The sequence below is a fragment of the Myxine glutinosa genome, chromosome 9, assembly GCF_964187855.1.
Source record: "Myxine glutinosa chromosome 9, kmMyxGlut1.1, whole genome shotgun sequence".
NCBI lineage: Eukaryota > Metazoa > Chordata > Myxini > Myxiniformes > Myxinidae > Myxine > Myxine glutinosa.
Window position 1 is genome coordinate 120,144,671 of NC_136269.1, and position 26,277 is coordinate 120,170,947.

Sequence of the window (26,277 nt, forward strand, 5' to 3'; positions counted from 1 at the left end):
ATTGTGGCACGTATCTCGCCATTTGTAACATGACAAATGGAACACTAGTTCATATAACCAAATTTGGCACTCAATATTATCTTGTGAGTGTGTATGTATGTGTGTGAGAAGGGCCAAAAGAACCCAGTCTGATTAGGGTTAAGTGTGGGGGATTTGTGATGACGTGCCATCGACTTCACTCTAGTTTATTTTATTTGTTGTGGGATTGAAGCTGAAAAATGTCAAAATATGTTGCTAATGGCAATCCATAAAAGGATCCTCGTTTTGTAAGGTGGTGTCATGCAAAAAAATCCTACTCTCTGGTTGTTTCTTTGGGATTCCATGCGAATGTGTTTTAAAGATTTTAATTTTATTTTTTTTTACGATTTGTATATAATACAACAACAACAACAACAACATGCATTTTAAGGCCATTTTCCCTGCTAGAGCGGGGTTAGCCTTGCGGTCCCCATGACAATCTTCTCCATTTTGCCCTATTTTCTGCATCTCCTTGTTAACCCCCTTGCCCGCATTTCTTCTTCCACCATCTTTAGCCAAGTCTTTCTCGGTCTTCCCCGTCCTCTACTTCCTTCTACATCAATTTCCATCACTCTTCTCAACCAGTCACTTTCATCCTTCCTCAACACATGACCAAACCATCTCAGCCTGTTCCTCTTCACAGCAACAATCACAGGCAATATTCCCATCATCTTTCGCAATTCATCATTTGTCTTCCTCTCTCTCAACGATACTCCGCACATCCATCGAACCATTCGCATTTCCACCCTTTCCAGCCTTCGTTGCTGCTCTACGTTCATTACCCATGTCTCGCTCCCACAAATCACAACACCTCCCACACATGCAGCATACACCTTTCCCTTCAGCTTCAGCGACACTCTCCTCATCAGCACGCCACTCAGCCCCCGAAACCTCTTCCATGCACATCCCACTCGAGCAACCGCTGCCGGGTCCGATCCACCCCCTCCACCCAGCATGTCCCCGAGGCAGCAAAATGTTCCCACACCTTCCAGCCTCACGCCGTCCCCAAGATCCAACTCAACATTTCCTCCATCTGCAGCTCCCTCTGTGCACACCTTACATTTGAATGTAGCGGCCACACTGGTAAATGACCCTCTCAGACCACCACATTTTTGATGAACCCACTCAGCGCACATTGTACATTGAATGGAGTTCACTCCGACACCCCCCCTGCACACAGCATACGGCCACTTCCCAGCCCCCTCCACCCCACCACACGTGGAGTTTGTATATAATAGGATACAATAATTAAGTACAGTGCTCACATGTTGAGGTGCAATACTGGTTGTCACTTTACTGTTATTTTAATGATGTTGCTGTTAATTGTTAATGCCTCCTCTAAATCCATTTCAAAATAAATGGAGTGCAAGGACACTGGTGATGTCATTTATATGCATATTTCGATGATGTGTGGGATTGTAGGCAACGTGTCGCTCGAGTATGACCTGTGTGAAGTAGTTTGGTCGTATTGAATGCATATTAATCTGGGAGTCGGTTGTGGAGTTTGGACCGCATTTGGACCGTATCTAGCGTATGTGACAATACCACTGATGCAGCAACCACTTAGTTGGGGTCAGGAATCAGTAATGCAATCGGCAATCAATCATGTTGAGTCTCCTCGGACAATGATAATGGCATGCCAGACTCCACGATCCTCTATACACGACTTGATGTCTGCAGTGGTCGCAAGTCCTGTGTTCCACCTCAGCTGCTTGACGTATGTCAAGTGACGCCCCCCTCTCGAGGCCTGTCCATGTCCCAGAGCACCAGCTTACTAACTACTTGGTCCTTATGCCGTACGCAGTGTCCTGACATTCGTAGCCTACGAGTCCTGATCTTTTGAGACACACATGGTAGTCCTCTATTCAGCAATTAGTTTAGTGTTCTGGCGATATCTCGCCTAATCTTCATTGAAAGACACTGTCTATCAAGTAATGCTAGCACGGGGGACACCTAGCTTAACATCCTACTGATGGACGACGCTCTTAGTGATATAATTCCCAGTCTACGAAACACCAATCTAATGGTTTACAGTCGTCTTGGGGAACAAACCCAGATAAGAAAACCTCAGACGAAGGTGAGCTACCTCTGCATCATGCTGTCTATGAGGGATTCATCTAGAGAGATAATGATATAGGTTGTCTTTGTATAACCGTTGTAGAGAGTCTTGTTGATGCTCACACAATTGCATTTTGTTTCTACAATTTGAGGCTGTACTGATTCGACTGATTTGAGCTTTGTAATGCAGTAGAGGGAATCTCTAGACGTAGAGCGTCTGCAGCCTCTTATTTTGCTATACTGTATTTCCTTTTAAATTATTAGTTGGATACATTTGGTTTGTTTGGCCTTTATGTGGCATAATGATTGCGAAACCATTGTATGATGCTTATTAGTCCCCTATCGGTTTCACTTGAGTGGACTATAGGCTTGCTTTCCATCTGTCCGTCCCACCTGTGGTTTTGTAGACTTTTCCCATACCATTTTACGTATTGAACTGAAACTTGGTACATGGCATTATTATGATAAGTTACAGTACAAGTTTGAGTTTTGTGGTGTTTCGCCATTTTTTTCAGAGTTATGGCCTTTTTGAACATAGAAAATATTGCATCATTGGGACCGGTAGGGGACATGTATTGCAAAGGAATTCTTCCTCTTGTGTGTTGTTGTTGTTGTTGTTGTTATTCTGTATAGCAACGCATGGCCCAGGAAGTTCTGACACAGCTCAAGGAGCATCCTGATGCTTGGACTCGTGTGGACACCATCCTCGAGTTCTCTCAGAACATGAACACAAAGGTATGTTGTAGGTGTTTAACTGCATTTCGGTGAATATATTTTTGAAGTGTGGTGGGGGGGAGAGCTGGTGTTGTTTAAGTGGAGCTGAATTGAGAAAACTTGGGAAGAAGAGAGAGGAGGGTGTTGGAGGAGTGGAGAGAAAAGGGAAAAGTGGTTGTGCCAGGGTGAGGGCCAGCAACAACCAACTTGCCATTCTGCTACATCAGTGGGTTGGAGTTATACGGGTAGTCCTATTAAGCTTAGTAACTGTTTCAGTGTATGAATCTTATGCATGTTACTCTTTTTGTACATTGTATTCCAAACATTGGTGAACTTTGTTGTGCAAGAATTGCTGCTCTGATGAAGGCCTAGTATAGCTTGGATCTTTATATGAGATCTTTCTGGGTGTTGAGGAAGTCCCCAACTTTTAGTGATGGTTTAACTCCCCACTCGTTTACCTGATTCGTCTTTATGTAACCCGCAAGAACGATATTGTAGTTTGGGTTGCTGTATTTTTTTATGTTTTTGGGTTGTCCATCCGGCTGTCTGTCTGTCTGTGCGTCCGTGATAGATTTTCGTTACCGCAATAATTTGAGAACAGCTGAAGGGATTTAAATCAAACTTAGATCAAGTATACAAGTGTATACTATGATGTATAGATTAACTAATTCGATTTTGGGGTCAAGAGGTCAAAGGTCATAGGCATGTTAGGTGAAAATCCTGGTACTGCAATAATTTGTGAACCAGTGATGGGATTTTCACCAAAGATGGTGCAAGTACTGTATGTATTATGATGCAAAGATGAACTGCTTTGATTTTGAGGTGAAGAGGTCAAAGGTCAGAGTAAGTAATAGATTTTTGTTACCACGATATATTTTGTAAAGGCTGGAGGTAACCAAGTCAAACTTACTACAAGTATGTATAATGATGTAAAGACAAGCGGATTTGATTATGGAGTCAAGAGGTCAAAGTTCAGAGGTCCCGTTAGGTAAAAATTCTGTTACTGCACTAACTTGTGAATCACTGATGGGATTTTGACCAAACTTGGTGTAAGTACATCCTAGTATTATGATGCAAAGGCAAACTGATTAGATTTCAGTACCAGAGTCAGAGGTCATGTCGGGTAAAATTGTGCTATAAGAGAACAGCAGATGGAATTTAAATCAAACTTGGTACAAATATGTATAATGATGTAATAATATGGGTGGAAACCAATTGGTTGACATCACGATGTCAGAGTGCCAGTCTAGTTAATGTTGCAACATTGATTTTTCCTTTTTTTTTTTTTACATTTCCAGTATTATGCATTGCAAATACTCGAGAATGCAATCAAGACTCGTTGGAAGATTTTGCCAAGAAATCAATGTGAAGGTACAAAATGTTGTCTTCCTCTGTAAATAATCGTTATTATCCATTTTCCCAAGACTGTCTCATATTTCAGCATTTTTAATGCAACTCGACTCTGGGAGTCTCTGGGTGTTGTGCACTTTTAATTTCCACAAGATCAAAGCTCATGAAAGAGCAAGGTGACAGAGTGGCGAGAGCATGAGGGCAACTCTTGCACACAATAAGTAAGGGTTTGAAGGAACAGGAAGTGAGAGGAGGGAAGGAAACAACAACCTGCAAGTCAGAGGTTTGGGTTAGATAGGGTTAATTGGGGTAATAATTATTTTTGGGTAGGGATGACGGATGACACGAGATGGTAGTGCACCTGGAAGGGTGCGTGTGATCGTACAGCCTCTGGAAGGTGGTTCTATATTCAAAAGAAGCGATAAACCAAAGAGCCTTGATGTTGGAAGTTTCACCAGGAGTGGGTTACTGAAAGGATACAAGTTAGGTGGGAGAAACACCAGCCACCAAGTTGTCTGCAGAGAGAAGGAAACAGTCCGTTTCGTTATGGGAGATGCCATTGATGTTGAGAGTTTTGTATTTAGCATCGTGTACGACTGAAGTGCAGAGCTGTACTCCATTGACCGGCAGACACGTACCTTGCAAGTGTAAATTCAGACTTGTCCACGAAAGCCTTGGCATGACAAATGATTCCACTATTTTTTTCAACTGAGATGTTGACCAAACTTGGTATAAGTATATATTATGATGAAAAGATGTACTGATTAGATTTCAGCATGAAGAGGTCAAAAGTCAAAGGTCAAAGGACAATTTCTGTAATGGGTTTTTGTTACCGCGATAACTTAAGAACGGCTGAAGGGAACGAAATTAAACTTGGTTACAAGTATTATAATGATGTAAAGATGAACGGATTGATAATGAGGTCAAAGGTCAGAGCTCCCGTTAAGTGAAAATTCTGTTACTGCGCTAACTTGTGAACGAGTGATGTGAATTTTACCAAACTTGGTATAAGTACATGTGATGCAAAGATGAACTGATTCGATTTCAACGTCAAAGGTCAGAGGTCATGTCAGGTAAAATGTGATACTTCAGAGCAGCTGAAGGGATTTAAATCAAACTTGGTACAGGTATGTATAATGATGTAATAATGTGGATGGAGGCATACCAGTCGACGTCGTGAAGTCAAAGAGTGCCGTTCTGATGTTTTTGGCAATAAGTGTGCACTGTTGCAAGTAGCATGAATGCTAAAGACATTACAAGACAATGGACAAATCGACATATAAGACAAGACCATGGCTGACTTCCGGAGGGGTTTGCGTCCGGGGTCCTCCGAATATTTCATTCGATATTACCCTTTGTGTTTTGGTTAACTAAAATACTGACTTTTTGCTTGGCATGTCTACAGGTATTAAGAAATACGTTGTTTACCTCATCATAAAGACTTCACAGGATCCTCAGACAATGGAGGTAAGGAGGTTGCATGCTGAGCTTTGGCATTTTTTTCTATCTCAGTGTTTTTAAGTTGAACAGTGATTGAGGCATGTCTAATTACTGTATCTGTCTTTTTGTGTGGTCTTGGACATTACAGTCAACCCTCGTTAATCCAGACAACTTTGTTCCCAGCACCCAATGTCGGATTAGTGAGATTGTCGGATAAACTATTTTGCGGATTAGAGGAATAAAATGAATGGAAGAAATCTGTTCCTGAATGTTTTGGTCAGATAGCGAGATCTCCAAATTAAACGGGGTCGGATTAACGAGGGTTGACTGTATTATCGAGGCTTGCCTTTGAGTCGACATATTACTGTCACACATATTCAGGAGATTAATCAAGGCATGTTGATTGAATATATGTATTTCTTGGGGCAAAGTGTATTCTGTAATTCTGACTCTTTCTGTTGTGCAGAAAGAGAAAGTTTATCTTGGAAAGCTCAACATGATTTTGGTTCAGGTAAGTGTCTTTGCAAAGGACCAACAACAAACAAAACAACAGGCATTTTAAAGGCCATTCTCCCTGCAAGAGCGGGGGTTAGCCTTGCGGTCCCCATGACAATCTTCTCCATTTTGCCCTATTTTCTGCATCTCCCCTTGTTAACCCCCTTGCCCGCAATTCTTCTTCGACCATCTTTAGCCAAGTCTTTCTCGGTCTGCCCCGTCCTCTACTTCCTTCCACATTCATTTCCATCACTCTTCTCAACCAGTCACTTTCATCCTTCCTCAACACATGACCAAACCATCTCAAACTGTTTCTCTTCACAGCATCCATCACAGGCTCTATTCCCATCATCTTTCGCAATTCATCATTTGGCTTCCTCTCTCTCAACGATACTCCACACATCCACCGAACCATTCGCATTTCCACCCTTTCCAGCCTTCGTTGATGCTCTACGTTCATTACCCATGTCTCGCTCCCATAAATCATAACGCTTCTCACACATGCAGCATACACCTTTCCCTTCAGCTTCAACGACACTCCCCTCCTCGTCAGCACGCCACTCAGTTCCCGAAACTTCTTCCATGCACATCTCACTCGAGCAACCGTTGCCGAGTCTGATCCACCTTCTCCATTCAGCATGTCTCCTAGGTAACAAAATGTTTTCACACCTTCCAGCTTCATGCCGTCTCGAAGATCCAACTCAACATTTCCTCCATCTGCAGCTCCCTCTGTGCACACCTTACACTTGAATGTAGCTGCCACACTGGTTAATGACCCTCTCAAACCACTACATTTTTGATGAACCCACTCAGCGCACATTGTACATTGAATGGAGTTCACTCCGACACCCTTCCTGCACACAGCACATGGCCACTTCCCAGTTCTTTCCACCTCACCACATGCTTTACCACTTGCCATCACCTTTGTTTTTCCGATATTCACCTTAAGACCTTTCGTCTCCATACATTTATTCCACTTGTTCAGCTTCTTCTTCAGTCCATCCATACTTTCTGCAATCAACACCAGATCATCTGCACACAACAACTCCCACGGTAAACCCTCCTTTACGTTCCGAGCCAGCACCTCCATCATAGCTACAAATAGTAGTGGACTTAGTACCGACCCCTGATGCACTCCCACCTTCACCTCAAACTCACCACTGTTTCCGTCCTTTGTCCTTACAGCTGTGCGTGCTCTTTTGTACATTGCCATCACTACTCTGATCAACCATTCCTCCACTCCTAACTTCCTCAATGCCCATGTCACTACTTCACGTGGAACCCTATCGAATGCTTTCTCCAGATCAACAAACCCAAGAAACAACTTCTTCCTCTTCTCCATGTACTTCTCCTGCAACTGCCTCACAATAAAAAGCGCGTCTGTCATTCCTCTTCCTGGCATAAATCCAAACTGCATTTCGTCAATCTTCACTTTCTTCCTTCTCCTCCTCTCCAACACCCTTTCCAATACCTTCATTCCATGCTCCAATAACTTTATCGCCCGATACGAGCCACAGTCCAGAGGGTCACCTTTCCCCTTGTATAGAGGGACGAGGGTACTCAGTTCCCAATCCACTGGAATGCGGCCTTCTTTCACCACCAGATTGCAGATCTCTGTCATTCTCTTCACACCCCAATTTACCGCTGCCTTCAACATATCTCCCACAAGTCACGTCGGCCCTCCCGCTTTTCTACTCTTCATTGCTTTAATCGCTTCCTCAACTTCCTTCTCGGTTATCTTCTCTGCCGGTCCTAAAACGGGGTTACTCTCTATGTTGCCATCCCATTCATTCTCTGCATTCAACAGTATTTCCATATATCTCTTCCATCTTCCTTTAATTCCATCTGGGTCCACAACGATTTGTCCCACTTCATCCTTCAAGCAACTCACCCCCATCACATCACACCTCTCTTTCGCTATCTGCTTTGCAATCCTGAATACCGCTCTCTGACCCTCTTCCAAATCCAAGCGTTCTCCGAACATTTTCCTACATGCCTCCTGCGCCTTTGCTACCTCTTTCTTTGCAGACTTCTTGGCTGCCTTATAACTTTCATGCTCTTCCTTTTCTGCCCACGTACCCTTCGCCTTCTGCCACTCCTTGAACTTCTTCCTCTTCTCGTCAATCTTCTTTCCAACTTCATCATCCCACCACCATGTTTCCGAGTGCCTCGGTGGTCCTTTTGACCATCCACATAACTCACCAACGGCTCCCAACAGACTATCTTTCATTGACATCCAACCACTTTCAAGCTCAACCACATCATCCTCGACCATACTCAGCCTCTCTTTTAATGCCTCCCTCACTGTCACCTCTTTCAACCTCCACACCTTCATTCTCGGTTGGTACTTTACCCGCCGAGCTCTCTTCGCACCTTTCAACCTTATGTCGCAGACAACCAAGTGGTGCTGTGAAACAGCCTCCTCCCCCGGGATCACCTTTGTGTCCCGGAGGTGCCCCCTATCTCGCCTACGCACCATCACGTAGTCAACGGTTGTCGTCGACCCACCTGACGTGTATGTAACAAGCTTATTATAATAATAATAATAATTCATTTATTTTGTATAGCGCTTTTCAAGAAGCCCTCTTTCTGGAACTGAGTATTACAAATCAACAAATCAGCTCCAGCAGCAAACTCCAAAATCCTTTCACCTTCTCCATTTCTCACACCATATCCGTAACCCCCATGAACTCCCTCAAAACCGTCCATACTCCTTCCCACATGTCCATTTAGGTCTCCTCCTACCACAACAACTTCCTCATCTTTCACGTTTTCCATCAGCTTCTCTATTGCACACCAGAACTTGTCCTTCTCTTCATCGCTCCGACCAACCTGCGGAGCATATACCGAGATGACGTTCACCAAGAGCTTTCCAATCATCATTCTCACCATCATCAACCTATCACTCACTCTAGTCATACTCACCACACTGTCTACAAACTCCTCAGAAAACAGGACACCAACACCATTCACGCCTTCTGGACACCCTTGCCACACAAACTTGTATTTCTGTCCCTGCCTACCCTTCACCATTCTCACACCACTTCCCTTCCATCTTGTCTCCTGCACACAACATATGTCCACTCTTCTTCTGACCAATACTTCCACCACTTCTCCTGATCTCCCTGTCATTGTCCCTACATTCCATGTCCCAAACCTCAGAAACCGATCTCCACGTCGGGCATCAGACTTTTTGTCGTCATAAATGGAATGATTTCCACCCTTGCTTCGATCGGGTTCCCCACCTTGAGTTTTGACGAGAGGGAGTGGGGTCCCCCACGGGGTACTTCGGGCTGTACCCTGCCCATATCTAGTTGTCATTGTCATGGTTCTCTTTTTGAGGCAATGTTTTTATGGCCGGATGCCCTTTCTGACGCCAACCCTTTTAGTCGCCTCTTACGACACGCAGGGATACTAGTGTAGCAGCATAGCAAACCTGTTGTGCATTTTGTGATACAAGCACCAAATTTGGCACAAATGTACATTAATATGTTGCGAACATTTTCAGATATTGGGCCACTTGAAATTCCGTAATTTTTTTTTTCAAATTTTTTCAAATTTCGTAATTTCAAATTTTTCGGGTGACACCGTCACAATTTCGGTCTTCGAGGCCGGCCGATATAGTGGGGCGGCTTAGCCCAAATATTCAAAAGAATTGTGCATTTTGTGATACAAGCACCAAATTTGGCACAAATGTACATTAATATGTTGCGAACATTGTGTGGTCAGCAATGAAGACGAGAGTCTGAATTACATGTATGCAAAAGACCTTGTGAACCAGTGAAGCAAATACACGGGTAAGCATGAATTAAATCTAGGGCATGATATAATTTCCATGATGTTTACCTCTACACTCAATGGTGGAAGGAGGTAATGTTTTGATCCCAGCTTGTCTGTATGTCTGTTTGTCTGTTAGTCCACAAAATTCCAGACAAAGCTTGTAGTAGTGGTAGTTGTAGTGGTAGTGGTGATAACAGAAATTGTTATATAGAACTGAACTTATATTATTATTATATGCAGAAAATAACTTCATTTCTATATGCCCTGCAGTGGACAGGTTAATTGGTTTATGCACTGAAGGGGTCACCCTGGTGTGCACTGCTGTGTTCTGCCTCACTGAGTTGTTCAGGTATGATGTACTCAGCACAAGCTTCCGGTCGGCCCGGAGGTGGGGGTGCGGGGCCTGTCACGGAACGTCAAAACAAATGGCCTGCCGGGGCCGCCCAAAAGTCGGGCGTGAGGGGCGCGTCCACTAATGGAACGCCTCTCGCTTCCCAGATCGAGGGCCACGTGGTCAGGAGAACCTCGTCCCTTCCGGTCACACTTTGCCTATCGGCCGGCCTCGAAGACCGAAATTGTGACGGTGTCACCCGAAAAATTTGAAATTACGAAATTTGAAAAAATTTGAAAAAAAAAATTACGGAATTTCAAGTGGCCCAATATCTGAAAATGTTCGCAACATATTCATGTACATTTGTGCCAAATTTGGTGCTTGTATCACAAAATGCACAATTCTTTTGAATATTTGGGCTAAGCCGCCCCACTATACGGTGTACCTATTCTAAACCGGGGTACACACCGGGGCAAAGGACCCTGGTGTTGATTCCTGATGTTTGTTTGTGAATTGTTCTCTTCTAACGAGGAGCATTTTTTACCTTCACCTCATCGCTGTTGATGCCCTTGTAGCCATGTTTACTTTTATTATCCTTTTTGCAAACCTTTTTGCAAGGTGACATTTACTTCATTTTATTTTCATTTTACAAGATGCTGCAATGATGACACATTTCCAACCCTCAAAAAAACTAAACTTGTCACTGTTCCGTGGGCCACCATATAATGTTCTTAGCAACATGTGAATTTATCACAGGTTTTCTTAGTACTTGTATTGATGCAAATTGTTGTGAAAAATGGGATGGCCAATGCAGTTGGGCGGTTTGCTGAGCCGGCTCGCTGAACATGGCCAGCTTGCTGTGAGCCACCAGGGCTGGCTTGCTGACCGCTGCCATGGCCGGCTTGCTAAATGCCGCCATGCCCGGCTTGTTAAATGCCACCATGCCCGGCTTGTTAAATGCCGCCATGCCGGCTTGTTTCCTGACCACTGCCATGGCCGGCTTGTTATATGCCGCTGGGGCTTGCTTGCTGACCACTGCCATGCTCGACTTGTTCAATGCCGCCATGGCTGGCTTGCTAAATGCTGCCAGGGCCTGCTTGCCGACCGCTGCCATGTCCGGCTTGTTAAATGCCGCCAGGGCTTGCTTGTTAAATATCACCAGGGCTTGCTTGCTGACCACTGCCATGCCCGGCTTGTTAAATGCCGCCAGGGTTGCTTGCTGACCGCTGCCATGCCCGGCTTGTTAAATGCCACCAGAGCTTGCTTGCTGACCCCAGCCATGCCCAGCTTGTTAAATACCACCAGGGCTTGCTTGCTAACCGCCACCATGGCTGGCTTGCTAAATGCCGCCTGGGCCTGCTTTGCCGACCGTTGCCATGCCCGGCTTGTTAAATGCTGCCGTGGCTGGCTTGCGAAATGTCACCAAGGCTTGCTTGCTGACCACTACCATGCCGGGCTTGTTAAATGCCGCCATGGCTGGCTTGCTAAATGCCGCCAGGGCTTGCTTGCTAACCACTGCCATGGCCTGCTTGCTGACCACTGCCATGGCCGGCTTTCTAAACGCTGCCGCGTGTTACATTTGCCCATACTGATCGTTAGAGATAATTACACTCAGAGATGCTCTTTGGGGGTTGTGTGGTGGGAGGTGTTCCTGGATAACAAATTTTCCATGACAAAGAATTCACGGAATAATCTTTGTTATAACATGGTTACTAGAGCATCCTGAATGTCAAGTTTTATTTTTATACATGTAAACTATTGAATTTTTACATTATCCAAATAAGTAGGCTTTGTAAGCTCACAGAACTTTTGCTCCTCTCTTTATCCAGATCCTAAAACAGGAGTGGCCCAAAAACTGGCCCACATTCATCAGTGACATTGTTGGTGCAAGCCGTACCAGCGAGTCTCTCTGCCAGAACAATATGGTTATCCTGAAGCTGCTGAGTGAGGAGGTTTTTGATTTCTCCAGCGGTCAGCTCACTCAAGTCAAAGCCAAACATTTAAAAGACAGGTTAGCTCCACATGCTGTGAAACATTCCAGCATCCTTGTGCATCCTTGTGCATCCCAGACATCGATTCACGAGTGAATTTTATCAGCTCGCTTTTCTTTTCCTACCGAATAGAATCTTGTTGACCCTTTTCATTGCCAATTGCAGACAAGTCGGCTCACAATTTTATGTTGGGATGAAAAATAAACATAATTGATGCATAATGTTTCGATATGTGGAATGATTTTCAAAGAATATGCATTTCAAATGAGTTCTGTGATGTTGCCGAATATACAAGGTGTGTCAATGTCTAAAGGGTGTACTCGAAGGTGGAGGGTGGCTTGTGTCACTTCCTGGCAATCGTGCAGAGTGATATCTGCACTTTGTGTTGTGCCTAGGCCTGTACGGACCAATTCAATCAAACGTGGATATTTTTTGAATGTTTTATTTATTTACTTATTTTTAACAAAAATGACCTGACGTCACTTGATAACTTTGAACAGTACAATTTCCAGTTGGGGCTGAGTAATTTAGTTGTTGTTCATGTTGCAGCATGTGCACGGAGTTTTCACAGATTTTCCAGCTTTGCCAGTTCGTCATGGTGAGTTGTGGTTTATTTTGCAACCGCACCGGTACATATCATTATAGCGCTTTCAACTTGCTTTCTTTTTTTCTCATTATCTGAAGTGATGTTCTACCGTCTGGAATTTTAAAACTTTTTCACGTGCTCGGGGGAGTTGGAGAGGTTCGTCCCCAGCAACGTAGGAGTGTAATATTATTTTGTGTATTTTTTTTTTCACTCAGCAGTAGTTTTTCTCCTCTGTTTTCACTATTCCATTGGTGGGAAAGCAAATGTCTGCACACGGTAATCGCTACACAATTTTTAATAAAACTAGAACAGCATTCGGTAGAGAGCACACCTCCACCAGGCTGAACAGTTTACTTTTTGTATCCCACTGATAGGCCGGATCCGAATCCGGACCTGACCCAAGATCTAATCGGCTTGTTTTTGCCACACACCCAAACTTTCACTTTCGCTAGCGGAGGTGAAAAATGACAAGCAATTATTGTGAACACAAACATTTTATAGCCACATGTATGAGAAAGCTCTGTTTTGCACATCAGGAAATGTTCCAGCCTTGGTACATTTTCCAACAGAGATGTGTATTCCCACAGAATTGTCCATCACAAGAGACCCCCTGCATATTTGACATGACGATGTTTCACCTATCTCTTTGGAATGGTGCAGGTCTACAATACGAAACATTTTCCAGTTTTAATGATTATACCTGTGATTATAATTTATTCAAGGCAGCATAGAAATACTGTTGTGGCGTGATAATTGTGGAAACCCTCTGGCTCATCAAGGAATTTGGGGTTGGGGATCAATGTGGTACTGGTCACTCTATTGCATCAGCGGAGAAGCAGGGTTGAGGGAACAATGATCGAAACAAAAATACATCCGGTAGTCACATGACTTGTTGCTCTAAGTTGCCTTGCTGCTCATCCTCAGGCAGAATATTCCTACTTTATACGCACCATACTTTCAGCTTCCATCTCCATAGAAATTAAACTGCCGGTCTGCCTTGATTTCCTCAACCATCTGTTCCAAATCCCTTATAAGACAACACACGCCGGCTAACTGTGTCCCTGACTGTCGTATCTCATTGCAATGTGTTGTGTACACAAACGTAAATGCTTTTTTTGAGGGGAGGTGGGAGGGTTAGGGTTAAGGGTTGTGTTTTTTAAAAAATATTTAAGGTCTTTCCTTTTAACTTTTTAGGAGTCTTCACAGAATGCCCCTTTGGTGGCCGCCACTCTGGAAACTCTGCTCAGGTTCCTGAACTGGATTCCACTGGGATACATCTTTGAGACGAAGCTTATAAGCACCTTGATATACAAAGTAACTTTGACCTTTCCTTTTTCTTGCTTCACATGTTTTACACCATCATCTGATTTCTAACAACATTAAAGATGTTCTTGTATCATTTTGAAACCAAAGATAAAATCAATTTTCCTCACATTCGTTGAGCTGCTGGTGTTCTCATCTGAATCGCTGGCTCATGATGTAGGAAGCCCAGGTTCAAATGGCATGCACCAAACGTGTTTGTCCATTGCCTACTGAAGTACTTGTAATTGAGTTACAAGTACATTACAACAACAACAACAACAACAACAGGCATTTTAAGGCCATTTTCCCTGCTCGAGCGGGGGTTAGCCTTGCGGTCCCCATGACAATCTTCTCCATTTTGCCCTATTTTCTGCATCTCCCCTTGTTAACCCCCTTGCCCGCATTTCTTCTTCCACCAACTTTAGCCAAGTCTTTCTCGGTCTTCCCCGTCCTCTACGTCCTCTACTCCTTCATTTCCATCACTCTTCTCAACCAGTCACTTTCATCCTTCCTCAACACATGACCAAACCATCTCAACCTGTTCCTCTTCACAGCATCAGCATCAATCACAGGCTCTATTCCCATCATCTTTCGTAATTCATCATTCATTCATTCATTCTCTCAACGATACTACACACATCCACCGAACCATTCACGAACCATCCACCGAACCATTACAAGTACATTGATGTCCACGATTGTTTTGTGTCATGCATGTCCATGGTCCACAGAACCTGAGATCAAAAACATGACCACATGACCACAACAAACTGACCACTGTTGTAGAAAAACATGCATGTTCAAATAATAAGTGTCGATATTACAATACATTGCTATGCAGTTGGGAATGAAACAGGAAAACTAACGGGATCATTGCTCCTTCAACCAAAATGTATTATATAATTGTCATGACTTTGCTTTTGAAACCTTTAAACAAGGTGAATAAAAAAAATGTAAAAAACCTTTAGAGGCCATTTTTTCCCTGCAAGCGGGGGTTGGCTCAGGTGAATTGGCTCAGGTGAACATTAAAGGTGAATGTAAAGCAAAATTGAATCCTCAGCTCCGGCTGTGACTGGGCTCAGCTCTCATCGCTGTTTTAAAGAAATTGTCTGTTTTGAAAAATGATTTATGCTGCTTCTTCTTCTTTCGCATTCAGCACAAGGCTGCTGGGTCGTATCCTTGGCTGGGTTGTGGCTATGCCGCTGATGCAATGCCCTCTGGTTTGGGCAGGAAATTTTAATTTGGTCAGGATTCCGGCGATAGCTCACCTTCTCTTTGCGAAAGACACTGTGGGACTCTTCAACGTCCACCAACGAATGCTGGCAGACAAGATGCCTAGTTTAACATCCATCTGAGGGAGGGCACATACACATTGATGAATCACCCTGCCTGCGAAACACCAGGGTGACAGTTAATAGCTGGGTCGGGATTCAAATCCAGCTGAGGCGAATTTTCTTGTCATCCCACCTGACCACAATTTATTTTGATTTGGGATTTTGGGAACATTCGTTTTGGCAAACTCTATGCTGTCCATTCCTCTCTGACATTTATTTAAATTGGACATTATCACGGATTGTGCTTGTAATTCTACTAGCGGAGCCTACTTGTCGTTTCGCTGATGGACCAATGAGTCGTCGTGTTTGCCAAAATTAATTTTCCTGTGCGAAAAGTGCTTTAACCTCAGCGTTGCCCAGGTAAAAATGGTAATTGTAATACCCATTGCCACCACTACCTGGTGGCACTACGCTGTACACATTTACATAGAGAATTTATGAATTTAAGATAAATGGATTACATTATGGGGTCAAGAGGTCAAATGTCGGTCATGCCAGGTAAAAATTACCTCAGATGGACGTATGTGCCCTCCCTCAGATGGAGACTTGAGAACAGCTGAAGGGATTTAAATCAAACTTGGTACAAATATGTATAATGATGTAATAATGTGGGTGGAGGCATATCCGTCGACGTCGCAACGTCAGAGTGCTGTTCTAGTTTTTATTGCAATGGACAATAATTGTTTGTACGCTTGATTTTCATTCATTTTTCGGCAGTTCTTGAATGTCCCGATGTTCCGGAACCTCACTCTGAAGTGCTTGACTGAGATCGCTGGCCTGACAGTCATTCAATATGAGGAGCAGTTCATTACGTTGTTCAGCCTCACCATGCTGCAGCTCAAAACGGTGAGTGACAAACTCATCTGGTGCATATGGCTTGAGGAGGAAGGAGAAAGTTTTGTAAAGCAGCCAGGTTTGTTGCTCCTTTTCTATCCTACATTTTGCATCCAGCTACTTATTCCTGCACCAGAGTCTGTCATCATGATTAAGCAAAGTACTGATGGAAATTACATATAACTGTGTGTCTATTAATAATGAAGAAACCGATGCTTCTAACTGCCATGATATACCTCTGTCAAGGTGTTGGTAACACTTTAACACTGATGCTCCATATTCAATGCAGAAGTGCTTGCTTTTCACGTGCTCGTGCGACATGTTTAAACATGCTTAAAAAAAGAGATCCTTTGCTTATAAATAAAACATGTCATTTTGACCTGTCTCTTATTAAAGGTTATCCGTTTGACTTTATGACTATAGCAATTCTAAAAAATTGTTATGCAGGGTGTCCAGGAAGTCCTTGTGCAAATTTGAACTTTTATAACTTTTGATGGTCACGTGAGGAAATAAACTGTACATGGCATATGAAAGCATAATTCATAAAGTTTTGTTATTAATGTTATTATTGATGTTGTTGTTACTATCCCCACGCTTTTCAAATAAATGGGGTGGATGTTGTAATCGGGACTGTAGATCACGCTATCTCATCTGAAAGGGTTGTCCAGAAATTCACCAAACTAGGTAGGTATGTTCAGCACTTGGCAAAAAGGTGCGAGAGCAGGATCATTTTTAGCCCCAGCTCCTTGGGCCCTGTGGTGGGGTCAAAAGGTGAGATACCATAAAATGCAATTATGGGAACATTTCAAAATATTTTTAATGAAATTTTGTATATGTAATCAACATTGGGGTAGGCATAAAATATGTAACAATTTTGTGGATTTGACCGCTGTGTTTGGGTCACACATGTCAAACGGAAAAAACGTTTTAAACTCAAAATTAGGTATTGCATCATTCCTGGTGGAACTTTTTGCCATCTTTTAAGTTTTCTCAAAGTGGGATGTGTGGTGATTTGTGATGGCGTGGCATCAACTTGGCTTTGGTTGCTGGTGTTAAATCCACAATCCCCCTCGGTTTCTTCATGAGTTGACATTTTCTGATGAGGCAACTTCTACATAAGTGGTAAAGTCAACCAACACAATTAACGCATTTGGTTTCCGAACTACGACGATTAAATATTTCACGTAACCGTCTCACCTTTTACTAGTAGGACTAGGCCCCATGCCCATATGCTTCGAATGTGCGACGGTTCTTGAATGAGGTCTTCCCAGACAAGTGGATCGGTATACGTGGACCAATTGCTTGGACACCTCGTTTGCCTGAATTGTTCCCATTGGACTGCATTCAATGGGGCAATATAAAACTGTTGTTTACTCATCAAAACCACATTCTTTGGATAAACTTTGGACTACGATCACAAGTGCAATTCATGAAATTACTCAGCAGCTACTGGTTCATGGTTTCAACAAGTTGGCAAATCGGATTGAACGGTGTATTCCGAAAGAGAAAGATGGCGGTTATGTTAAAGGTAAATTTTGAATTGTATCGAGTAAAAACTTAATGAATTATTTATATCATGTGTACATCAAAAGTTCTCAAAGTATCACAAGGACTTCATGGACACCCTGTGCACTCGACGTAAATTAAATCAATAGACATTTAAGCAAACCTTGATAAAATAATTAATTAATTAAAACAAACATTCATTTGGCTTAAATTTTATCAAAAACCTTTTGAAGGAGGAAAGATTTACCCGTGCAAAGAGTGCTTTAACCTCAGTGTTGCCCAGGTAAAAAAAAGGAAATTGTAATACCCTCTGCCACAAATTTGTATTTGTACTCTTGAGTAAAGTACAGAAGCGTTTTTAGCTGGAGTGCCCAGCGTTGCTCAAGCAAAAAAGAAACATTAACATATTTGAAATGAGGGCAAATATAATGGAAAAGCAATTGCATCCAAATCAGAATCCTTCACAAATGCCAAATCATCATTTTACCTTTTCGTTCAATATATGCTGGTGAATGTGCCGTTCATCACGTTTCTGAGTTAAGTATGATGACGTTCAGGAAGAAGAAGAAGCCTCACCACCAACTTCGACCGCTTCTGGAATTGTTTTATTATTTGTGTTCAAATGTCTACTGATTGTTTTGTATTCATTTAAGCGAATGTATAGTTGTATATAACTGTCATTAATCAAAAAGGCTTAGGCACTATAGAGCGAATATATATATATATATATATATATATATATATATATCAGTCACTTTGCGATTTCATACCATCAGTGGTGAACCGCCATTAAGGTATCCCATCCAGCTATGCTGTACCTTAATGGGAGCGATAAGTGCCATCTGCCACATGGCACATTACCTCTGGTATCCACTCATTATATGGAATCCCCTGGATGCAGCCGGGAGCAAACCAATCCAAATATATGTGCAGTTCTCCAGCTTTCAATGAGCGCAAGTAATGATGTCACTGCCATGTACATACGCTCTGCCTGTCAAGCTCTCAAGAGAACCCTCTGACAGCAGAATTTTGATCTTAGTTCAGATACTGTCATAAGTGTATGTAAAACTCACAGTTACCGACCTGGTTTCGCCCTTTTGGGGCTCATCAGGGCAACGCAGTGAGTACTGCATACACTTATGACTCTGAAAACCTTTCGGTTATATACCAGTCACTTTGCGATTTCATACCATCAGTGGTGAACCGCCATTAAGGTATCCCATCCAGCTATGCTGTACCTTAATGGGAGCGATAAGTGCCATCTGCCACATGGCACATTACCTCTGGTATCCACTCATTATATGGAATCCCCTGGATGCAGCCGGGAGCAAACCAATCCAAATATATGTGCAGTTCTCCAGCTTTCAATGAGCGCAAGTAATGACGTCACTGCCATCTGAACTAAGATCAAAATTCTGCTCTGTCAGAGGGTTCTCTTGAGAGCTTGACAGGCAGAGCGTATATATATATATATATCCAAATATATGTGCAGTTCTCCAGCGTTTAAATATATATATTTAAACCCTTTGAGTACAGGATATATATTTTTTTTTGATAAAAATACCCCCGGTACGGGATTAATTTGGCATTACGGGAATGCAACCACGTACTGACGATCTATTTATAGGTATCGTTGATGATGTATAGTAACGTCATCCGTACACAAAACTTTTTCGCGGGTTGCGGCGAAACAGACAGACAGACCAACGGCTCTTATGTAGTAGAAGATATTTTAAAAGACCTTATTTTAGAGAATCATTTCAGCATTTTACAATTTCATAAATCAAAAGTAATTTATGTTACAATGCACGGTTTCTGAAGATCATACTGTACTCGGACATGTCGCTCTATATAAAGGAATCGTCATCATTACTGCACCTTACTCATTATAGAGTGTTGGTGAATTAGGATCTTGGGCAAGGGTTAGAGTTAGGGTCATGCCGGGTGGTTTGCCATTGCCTTCACGGTTTTGACTCGGAGCAATCTTACTACAATTCACCAAATGTCCGTCCATCCATCTGTCTGTCTGTCCGTCCGTTTGAAGGTACCGCAAAAACGGCTGAACCGATCGCAACGATATTTTGGGTGGGTAATCCTGGGATCTCCTGGAGTAAAATAGGGTATATTGTTTTTCCAATTTCAGCTTTGGCCTCCAGCATTTTCAGGGTTGGACTCCCGCATCACGTTATTTTCCCGGCTGCACCGATCGCTGCATGGCTGCACCGATCGGACTCGGTGACCTCGGCCAAAGACCTTTTATAAGGACGTGTTGAATCCCTGCTTGAGAGAATGCCAAGCCCCTCCCCGCCATCACTGTCGTCTCTCCAACTCACAATTCCATGAGATATGCGGAAAGGAACCGCCTTTAGAGGCCATTTTTCCCCGCAGAGCAGGGGTTGGCCTCTTTTGGGCTCCATGGTCCCTTTTTGAAGCAATGTTTTATGGCCGGATGCCCTTCCTGCCACCAACCCTGTTAGTCGCCTCTTGCAACACGCAGGGAATTACCAGTGAGCTGGTACCCAATTTGCCGACCTCGGAAGGATGGCAGGCTGAGTCAACCCCCCTGGCATTAATTCAGCGATCGACCAGGATTCAAACCCAGCATCATATGATCCCAAGCCGACACCCTAACCGCTAAGCCAACACCAGGCTCCATATGCGGAAAGGACGACCCAAAACCAATTATCTTCTTTTTGATTCGTATACAAACATCATTAAAAGTAAATAATGACCTCGGCCAAAGTTCAAACGACTTGAGTTTAATCTCTACATGAGAGAATTCCACATAGCTATTTGGGCGGTACACTATACACTAACTTATGCCAGGAAGAGGAACGACAGACGTGCTTTTTATTGTGAGGCAGTTGCAGGAGAAGTAAATGGAGAAGAGGAAAAAGTTGTTTCTTGGGTTTGTTGATCTGGAGAAAGCATTCGATAGGGTTCCACGTGAAGTAGTGACATGGGCATTGAGGAAGTTAGGAGTGGAGGAATGGTTGATCAGAGTAGTGATGGCAATGTACAAAAGAGCGCGCACAGCTGTAAGGACGAAGGACGGGAACAGTGGTGAGTTTGAGGTGAAGGTGGGAGTGCATCAGGGGTTGGTACTAAGTCCACTACTATTTGTAGCTGTGATTGAGGTGCTGGCTCAGAATGTAAAGGAGGGTTCACTGTGGGAGATGTTGTATGCAGATGATTTGGTGTTGATTGCGGAGAGTATGGATGGACTGAAGGAGAAGATGAACAAGTGGAAGGAATGTATGGAGACAAAAGTTCTGAAGGTGAATATCAGAAAAACGAAGGTGATGGCAAGTGGTAAAGCATGTGGTGAGGTGGAAAGAACTGGGAAGTGGCCGTGTGCTGTGTGCAGGAAGGGTGTCGGAGTGAATTCCATTCAATGTACAATGTGCGCTGAGTGGGTTCATCAAAAATGTAGCGGTTTGAGAGGGTCATTAACCAGTGTGGCAGCTACATTCAAGTGTAAGGTGTGCACAGAGGGAGCTGCAGATGGAGGAAATGTTTAGTTGGATCTTGGAGATGGCGTGTAGCTGGAAGGTGTGAAAACATTTTGTTACCTAGGAGACATGCTGAATGGAGAAGATGGATCAGTCTCGGCAACTGTTGCTAGAGTGAGATGTGCATGGAAGAAGTTTCGGGAACTGAGTGGCGTGCTGACGAGGAGGTGTGTCGTTGAAGCTGAAGGGAAAGGTTTATGCTGCATGTGTGAGAAGTGTTGTGATTTATGGGAGCCAGACATGGGTAATGAACGTAGAGCAGCAACGAAGGCTGGAAAGGGTGGAAATGCAAATGGTTCGGTGGATGTGTGGAGTATAGTTGAGAGAGAGTAAGACAAATGATGAATTGCAAAAGATGATGGGAATAGAGCCTGTGATGGATGCTGTGAAGAGAAACAGTTTGAGATGGTTTGGTCATGTGTTGAGGAAGGATGAAAGTGACTGGTTGAGAAGAGTGATGGAAATGAATGTAGAAGGAAGTAGAGGACGGGGAAGACCAAGAAAGACCGCTAAAGGTGGTGGAAGAAGAAATGCGGGCAAGGGGGTTAACAAGGGGAGATGCAGAAAATAGGGCAAAATGGGGAAGATTGTCATGGGGACCGCAAGGCTAACCCCCGCTCTAGCAGGGAAAATGGCCTTAAAATGCCTGTTGTTGTGTTGTATATGCTAACAGATCGCTGTCTCCTTCGATCTTGCCAAGGCCATAACACCTATCGGCTCAAAATCCTTTTAACTGTTGACTTGGTAGTTTTTACAATGAAGGAAACATTAACAATGTTGTTGAAATTTTATTTTGTGAATAATTTGTGATTGGAGTTATGTTGTTTGGATTGAAAAAAGAGATATCGAGTTCAAGTAAATGACGACATGCCGTGATGGTTTCTACTTTCTGAACGTGAACTTCGAGGATGACCATATGCAGATTCGCCACGGACCCACGATCGATGTTTCTATACGTGAACGTACTCGTTTGTTTGCGAACGGGTACGTTTTTCATGGAAGTCCTTCACCAACTTGCTGTCCGTCCATGTCTGACGTGCGATTGAGGGTACTACAGGAATGTGAAATTTATTGGTTTCATGCTTTAGCATTCACCGTATCTGCATTGCCTGTTTGCTTCTGGCCTCCCACCCGTGCTTAGCACGGGTATCTCACTAGTTATTTTTAATTTGTCTCAGGGTGTCGGTGATAGCTCTCCCTGATATGCATCTCTCGTGCCAAAATTACCCCAGATTGGAAATAAGAACTTTGATTTGCTTTCACTTAGCTGTTGATTCTCTGTAAACAGTTTTGTGCAAAAGTCTGGTAGTTTAGATGGACAGTCTGGATTATGTTTCAAAGATGTTGGATTGGTAGGCTCTACAGGTGAGAAGTTGCTGAATAGAACATGCAGTTCATTCACGTTTGGCTCTTCATTCTATAGAAGCAGCTAAAGCGTGTGCACACTCGATTAAGGCCTAAAAGACGAACTTGTCTTCATTTCCAATAAGGAAATCTTGCGTCTTCCGTGAGATTCCTCTCGTAATCGCTCAACACAAAGTAGTTGAGACACATTCTGCTGTGAAGGTGCGTTTGTTCGTTTTCTCCCGTGAAGCCATTGTTTATAACTCGTGGGTCTCTTCACTGGGACCATCATCCCTGCAACGTATTTATTGAATATATAAATGACACCATTTCTGCTAAACGATTGCAGCATTCTGCCACCTATGCACCAATCTTATTGTTTAATTGTAGAGTACTCGCATTGTATCGAATGAAGTAACATCCTGTGGTAAAAAGTACCAAGCATGGTTTAATAGCCCAACCTTTTAAAAAGAACGAAAAACAGATTATTATTATTTTTTTTATTTTTTAGTAATTGTTTTTTTAACAATAAAACTTAATTTATTTGTTTGCACTTGGTCGATAATAATAATTGTTTTTGATGATCTCTGACATAATACCCACTGTAAAACAATTGATAATAAACAACTGTGTTATCATACCTGTTACCTCATGAATTTTGATTTGTTTCTACTGTACTTCCTTATAGATGTTGCCCCTGAGTACAAACATCCGCATTGCATATGCATCGGGCAAGGACGATGAGCAGAACTTTATTCAGAATCTGAGTTTATTCCTCTGTACTCTGCTGAAGGAGCATGGTGGCACCATTGAGAAGCGCCCTGATTTCCGCGAGACGCTCATGGAGGTTAGTACTTGTGTCAGTGAGAGATATTCTGGGATTTTTTTTTTAATGTGTACAACATCGAGGCTCATGTAAGAACAAACATTAATCACAAAAAGACAAACCGACACATAAAACATATGATAAAGGGAGCGGGCGACAAGATGGGGAGAGAGAGGGAAGCAAACAAGTACAACATTTGAGAGCAGGGACATCGGGAGATCTGTGGGAGGGAGAGGGCTTGGGGGAGGAGGCATGGGAAGAGGGGGGTGGGGGGTGGGAGAGGTATAAAACACATGGACACTGCTAGGACTTCCAGGAAAGAAGTCGATATTTCAAAAAAAGTGGATCTGGGGTGAATTAACGGGGGTAGAAAATATCAAGGTTTTGGATGGGCAAAGATAGGAGATAGTGGTGAACAGCTGTTTTAAAGACCTGGAGGGAGGAGTGGGATTGAAGAGAGTGAGGGAGTTTGTTCCAGAGGCGAGAGAAAAGAGGAATGAAAGAGTGGAGGTGCACAGAGAGTCTTGATTTTGGCAGTTTACCCATAAGAGGGTTGCAGGCAGATCTTGTGCGACGTGTAGGAATATTTTGGGGACAGAGCACAGACAGAGATGATATATATACAGACTTGGCATTTAATATTGAATATTTTTTTTTCCTTGACTTGGGTTCACTTTCTTCACTCAGTATATCAATCTGGTGAGTTTCTTTTACACTTTGGTGATTTATTTGTTAAAAGAACCATGTCACTGATTGTCTGTCGCAGCAAGAGGTCAACAACAGGATTATATCACAGGTGGCATGGCAAAATTTACGGACAGGTGCATTCGAAGATTGGCTTCACAGTCGGGTATACAAGGGTTGTTGCGTTCTGTATTAGTGGAAAACAACTGCTGCACGTCTCCAAAAGTTATTGCCGCTTCCTCTGGAGATGGTCCATCAACTCGACAATGCTGTTTGTCATGGAGTGGTGGCTTTACGAAATTACGGCATGAAACAACGTGCTATTGCTCGGCAGTATGGCATCACTCAAGGTCAGGTGTCAAAGATCCTGAAACGAAATGCTCAGAGTGGTGTCCCTACTCCAATACCGAGGCCAGGAGGTTCCCGCAGAACCACAAGGAGGGATGATCGCCAGCTGCACCAGTTAGTGGCCGTACCAAGTCAGCTAATCGGCTTAGGGCTGAGTGGCAGCAACTGACAAATGTGCCTGTATCCAGAAGGCTAGTCAACCAACGACTGGTTCAAGCAGGCTATCGTGCCAGGCGTCCCCTGAGAAAGCCACGCCTGACCAGACAACACCGCCAGCGCCGATTGCAGTGGGCCAGAGAGCACCGTCAATGGCAGCCAGGACACTGGAATCACGTGATCTTCAGTGACGAGTCTAGATTTCTGGTCTATCGTCAAGATGGCCACGTCCGAGTGCGCAGACAAGTGCATGAAGCCTACAACAAAGATTTTATAGTGCCAAGAGTCCAAGTTGGAGGTGGTGGGGTGACCGTTTGGGCTGCTTTTCATGCAGGGGGCAAAACTGACCTGGTTGTTCTGAATGGAAACCTGAACCAGTTCAAGTACAGGGCCATTCTGGAAGAAACATTGCTTCCATTTGCTCGTGCAGCCTTTCGAGGAAACTTTGTCTTCCAAGATGACAATGCACGGCCTCATCCTGCTCGCATGTTCCAACACTTTCTTGCTGACCGTGGTATAGAGCATATGGAGTGGCCTGCCATGTCCCCGGATATGAATCCGATAGAGAACTTGTGGGCAGAATTAACGCGTCAAATCGACCACTTGGACCAGCAACCGACCTCTGTGCGTGAATTGCAGCAGACTATTGTCACTGCATGGCAAGCGATTCCTGTCCAAACCTTGGCAAATCTCGTGAACAGCATGCCTCGACGTGTACGTGCTCTCCTGAATGCTCGTGGGGGTTACACGAAGTACTGAACTGTAATTTTACTGTCCGTAATCCCAGTCGTAATTTAACTTTTGTTTTTGTTAAAAAAAAAATTTGGCTAATGTGCAAAATAAAGAGATACTTCTGGAAAACGTACAGAAGTTTAACACAGTACTGTCCATGAATTGAGTTCAATATCAGTTTACATCACTTTCAAGGATCAATTTATTTGTTTCGAAATGTCTAATGTGGTTTTTGTTTCTTTTAAAGGTCACATTAACAAAATCTAGAATAATTTCAACATAATTCCAATGAACTTTTGGTTCTACGACATTTTGAAAACTAAGTTCACCTCCACAAAAAAAATATTCCATATTAAATGCCAAGTCTGTATATATATATATATATATATATATATATATATATATATATATATATATATATATATATATATATATATATATATATATATATATATATATATAATCTTCACAAGATTGAGGACCATGGTAGAGGAAGACGATACTGATCACGTTTCCATCATGATTGGTGATTTGTGGTGCAATAATGGCTGAGAGTTCTGGCACTTAACACGTCATGGAAAGATGAGAGAAACAAATTTGTCTGAGTTATTGTTACAAAGATTTTTCATTGTCTTTGTATGTTGATCTTCATTCATCACACATCAGTTTTATTAATTGATGTGTTTGCTGATCCATAGTCGGATAGCGCAAGTTTAAATATCATGGCCATTGTTTGTTCACAGAGGTGTATTGCATTTTTGTCATTGATGTGCATTATTTTTGTCCTTTAATAAATGTATGTTAAAGTTAGATTACCCTTATCGAACTGTCGTGTGTGTGTATTTGTTTGTTTGTTTGTGTATATATATATATATATATATATATATATATATATATATATATATATATATATATATATACATATATATACATATA

At 42.9% G+C, this 26,277-nt stretch overlaps 1 protein-coding gene and 1 long non-coding RNA gene across 2 annotated transcripts in view; one reads left to right on the forward strand and one right to left on the reverse strand.

Moving 5' to 3' along the window:
- The window catches only part of XPO1 (exportin 1), a 108,904-nt gene that overhangs the window by 19,679 nt on the left and 62,948 nt on the right, over positions 1-26,277 (forward strand). Inside the window, exons 3-11 of the mRNA XM_068128363.2 lie at positions 2,710-2,811; positions 4,089-4,161; positions 5,546-5,607; positions 6,047-6,091; positions 12,016-12,197; positions 12,727-12,775; positions 13,958-14,077; positions 16,117-16,245; positions 23,284-23,442. Of these exons, the coding sequence (XP_067984464.1) occupies positions 2,710-2,811; positions 4,089-4,161; positions 5,546-5,607; positions 6,047-6,091; positions 12,016-12,197; positions 12,727-12,775; positions 13,958-14,077; positions 16,117-16,245; positions 23,284-23,442 (921 nt within the window). The remainder of the gene's footprint in view (positions 1-2,709; positions 2,812-4,088; positions 4,162-5,545; positions 5,608-6,046; positions 6,092-12,015; positions 12,198-12,726; positions 12,776-13,957; positions 14,078-16,116; positions 16,246-23,283; positions 23,443-26,277) is intronic.
- Positions 14,848-17,587, reverse strand: LOC144893662 (uncharacterized). Its single transcript, XR_013624599.1, has 3 exons — positions 17,431-17,587; positions 15,946-16,986; positions 14,848-15,416 (listed from the first exon to the last, which is right to left on the reverse strand). It is a non-coding gene; the product is annotated as an uncharacterized LOC144893662 (long non-coding RNA).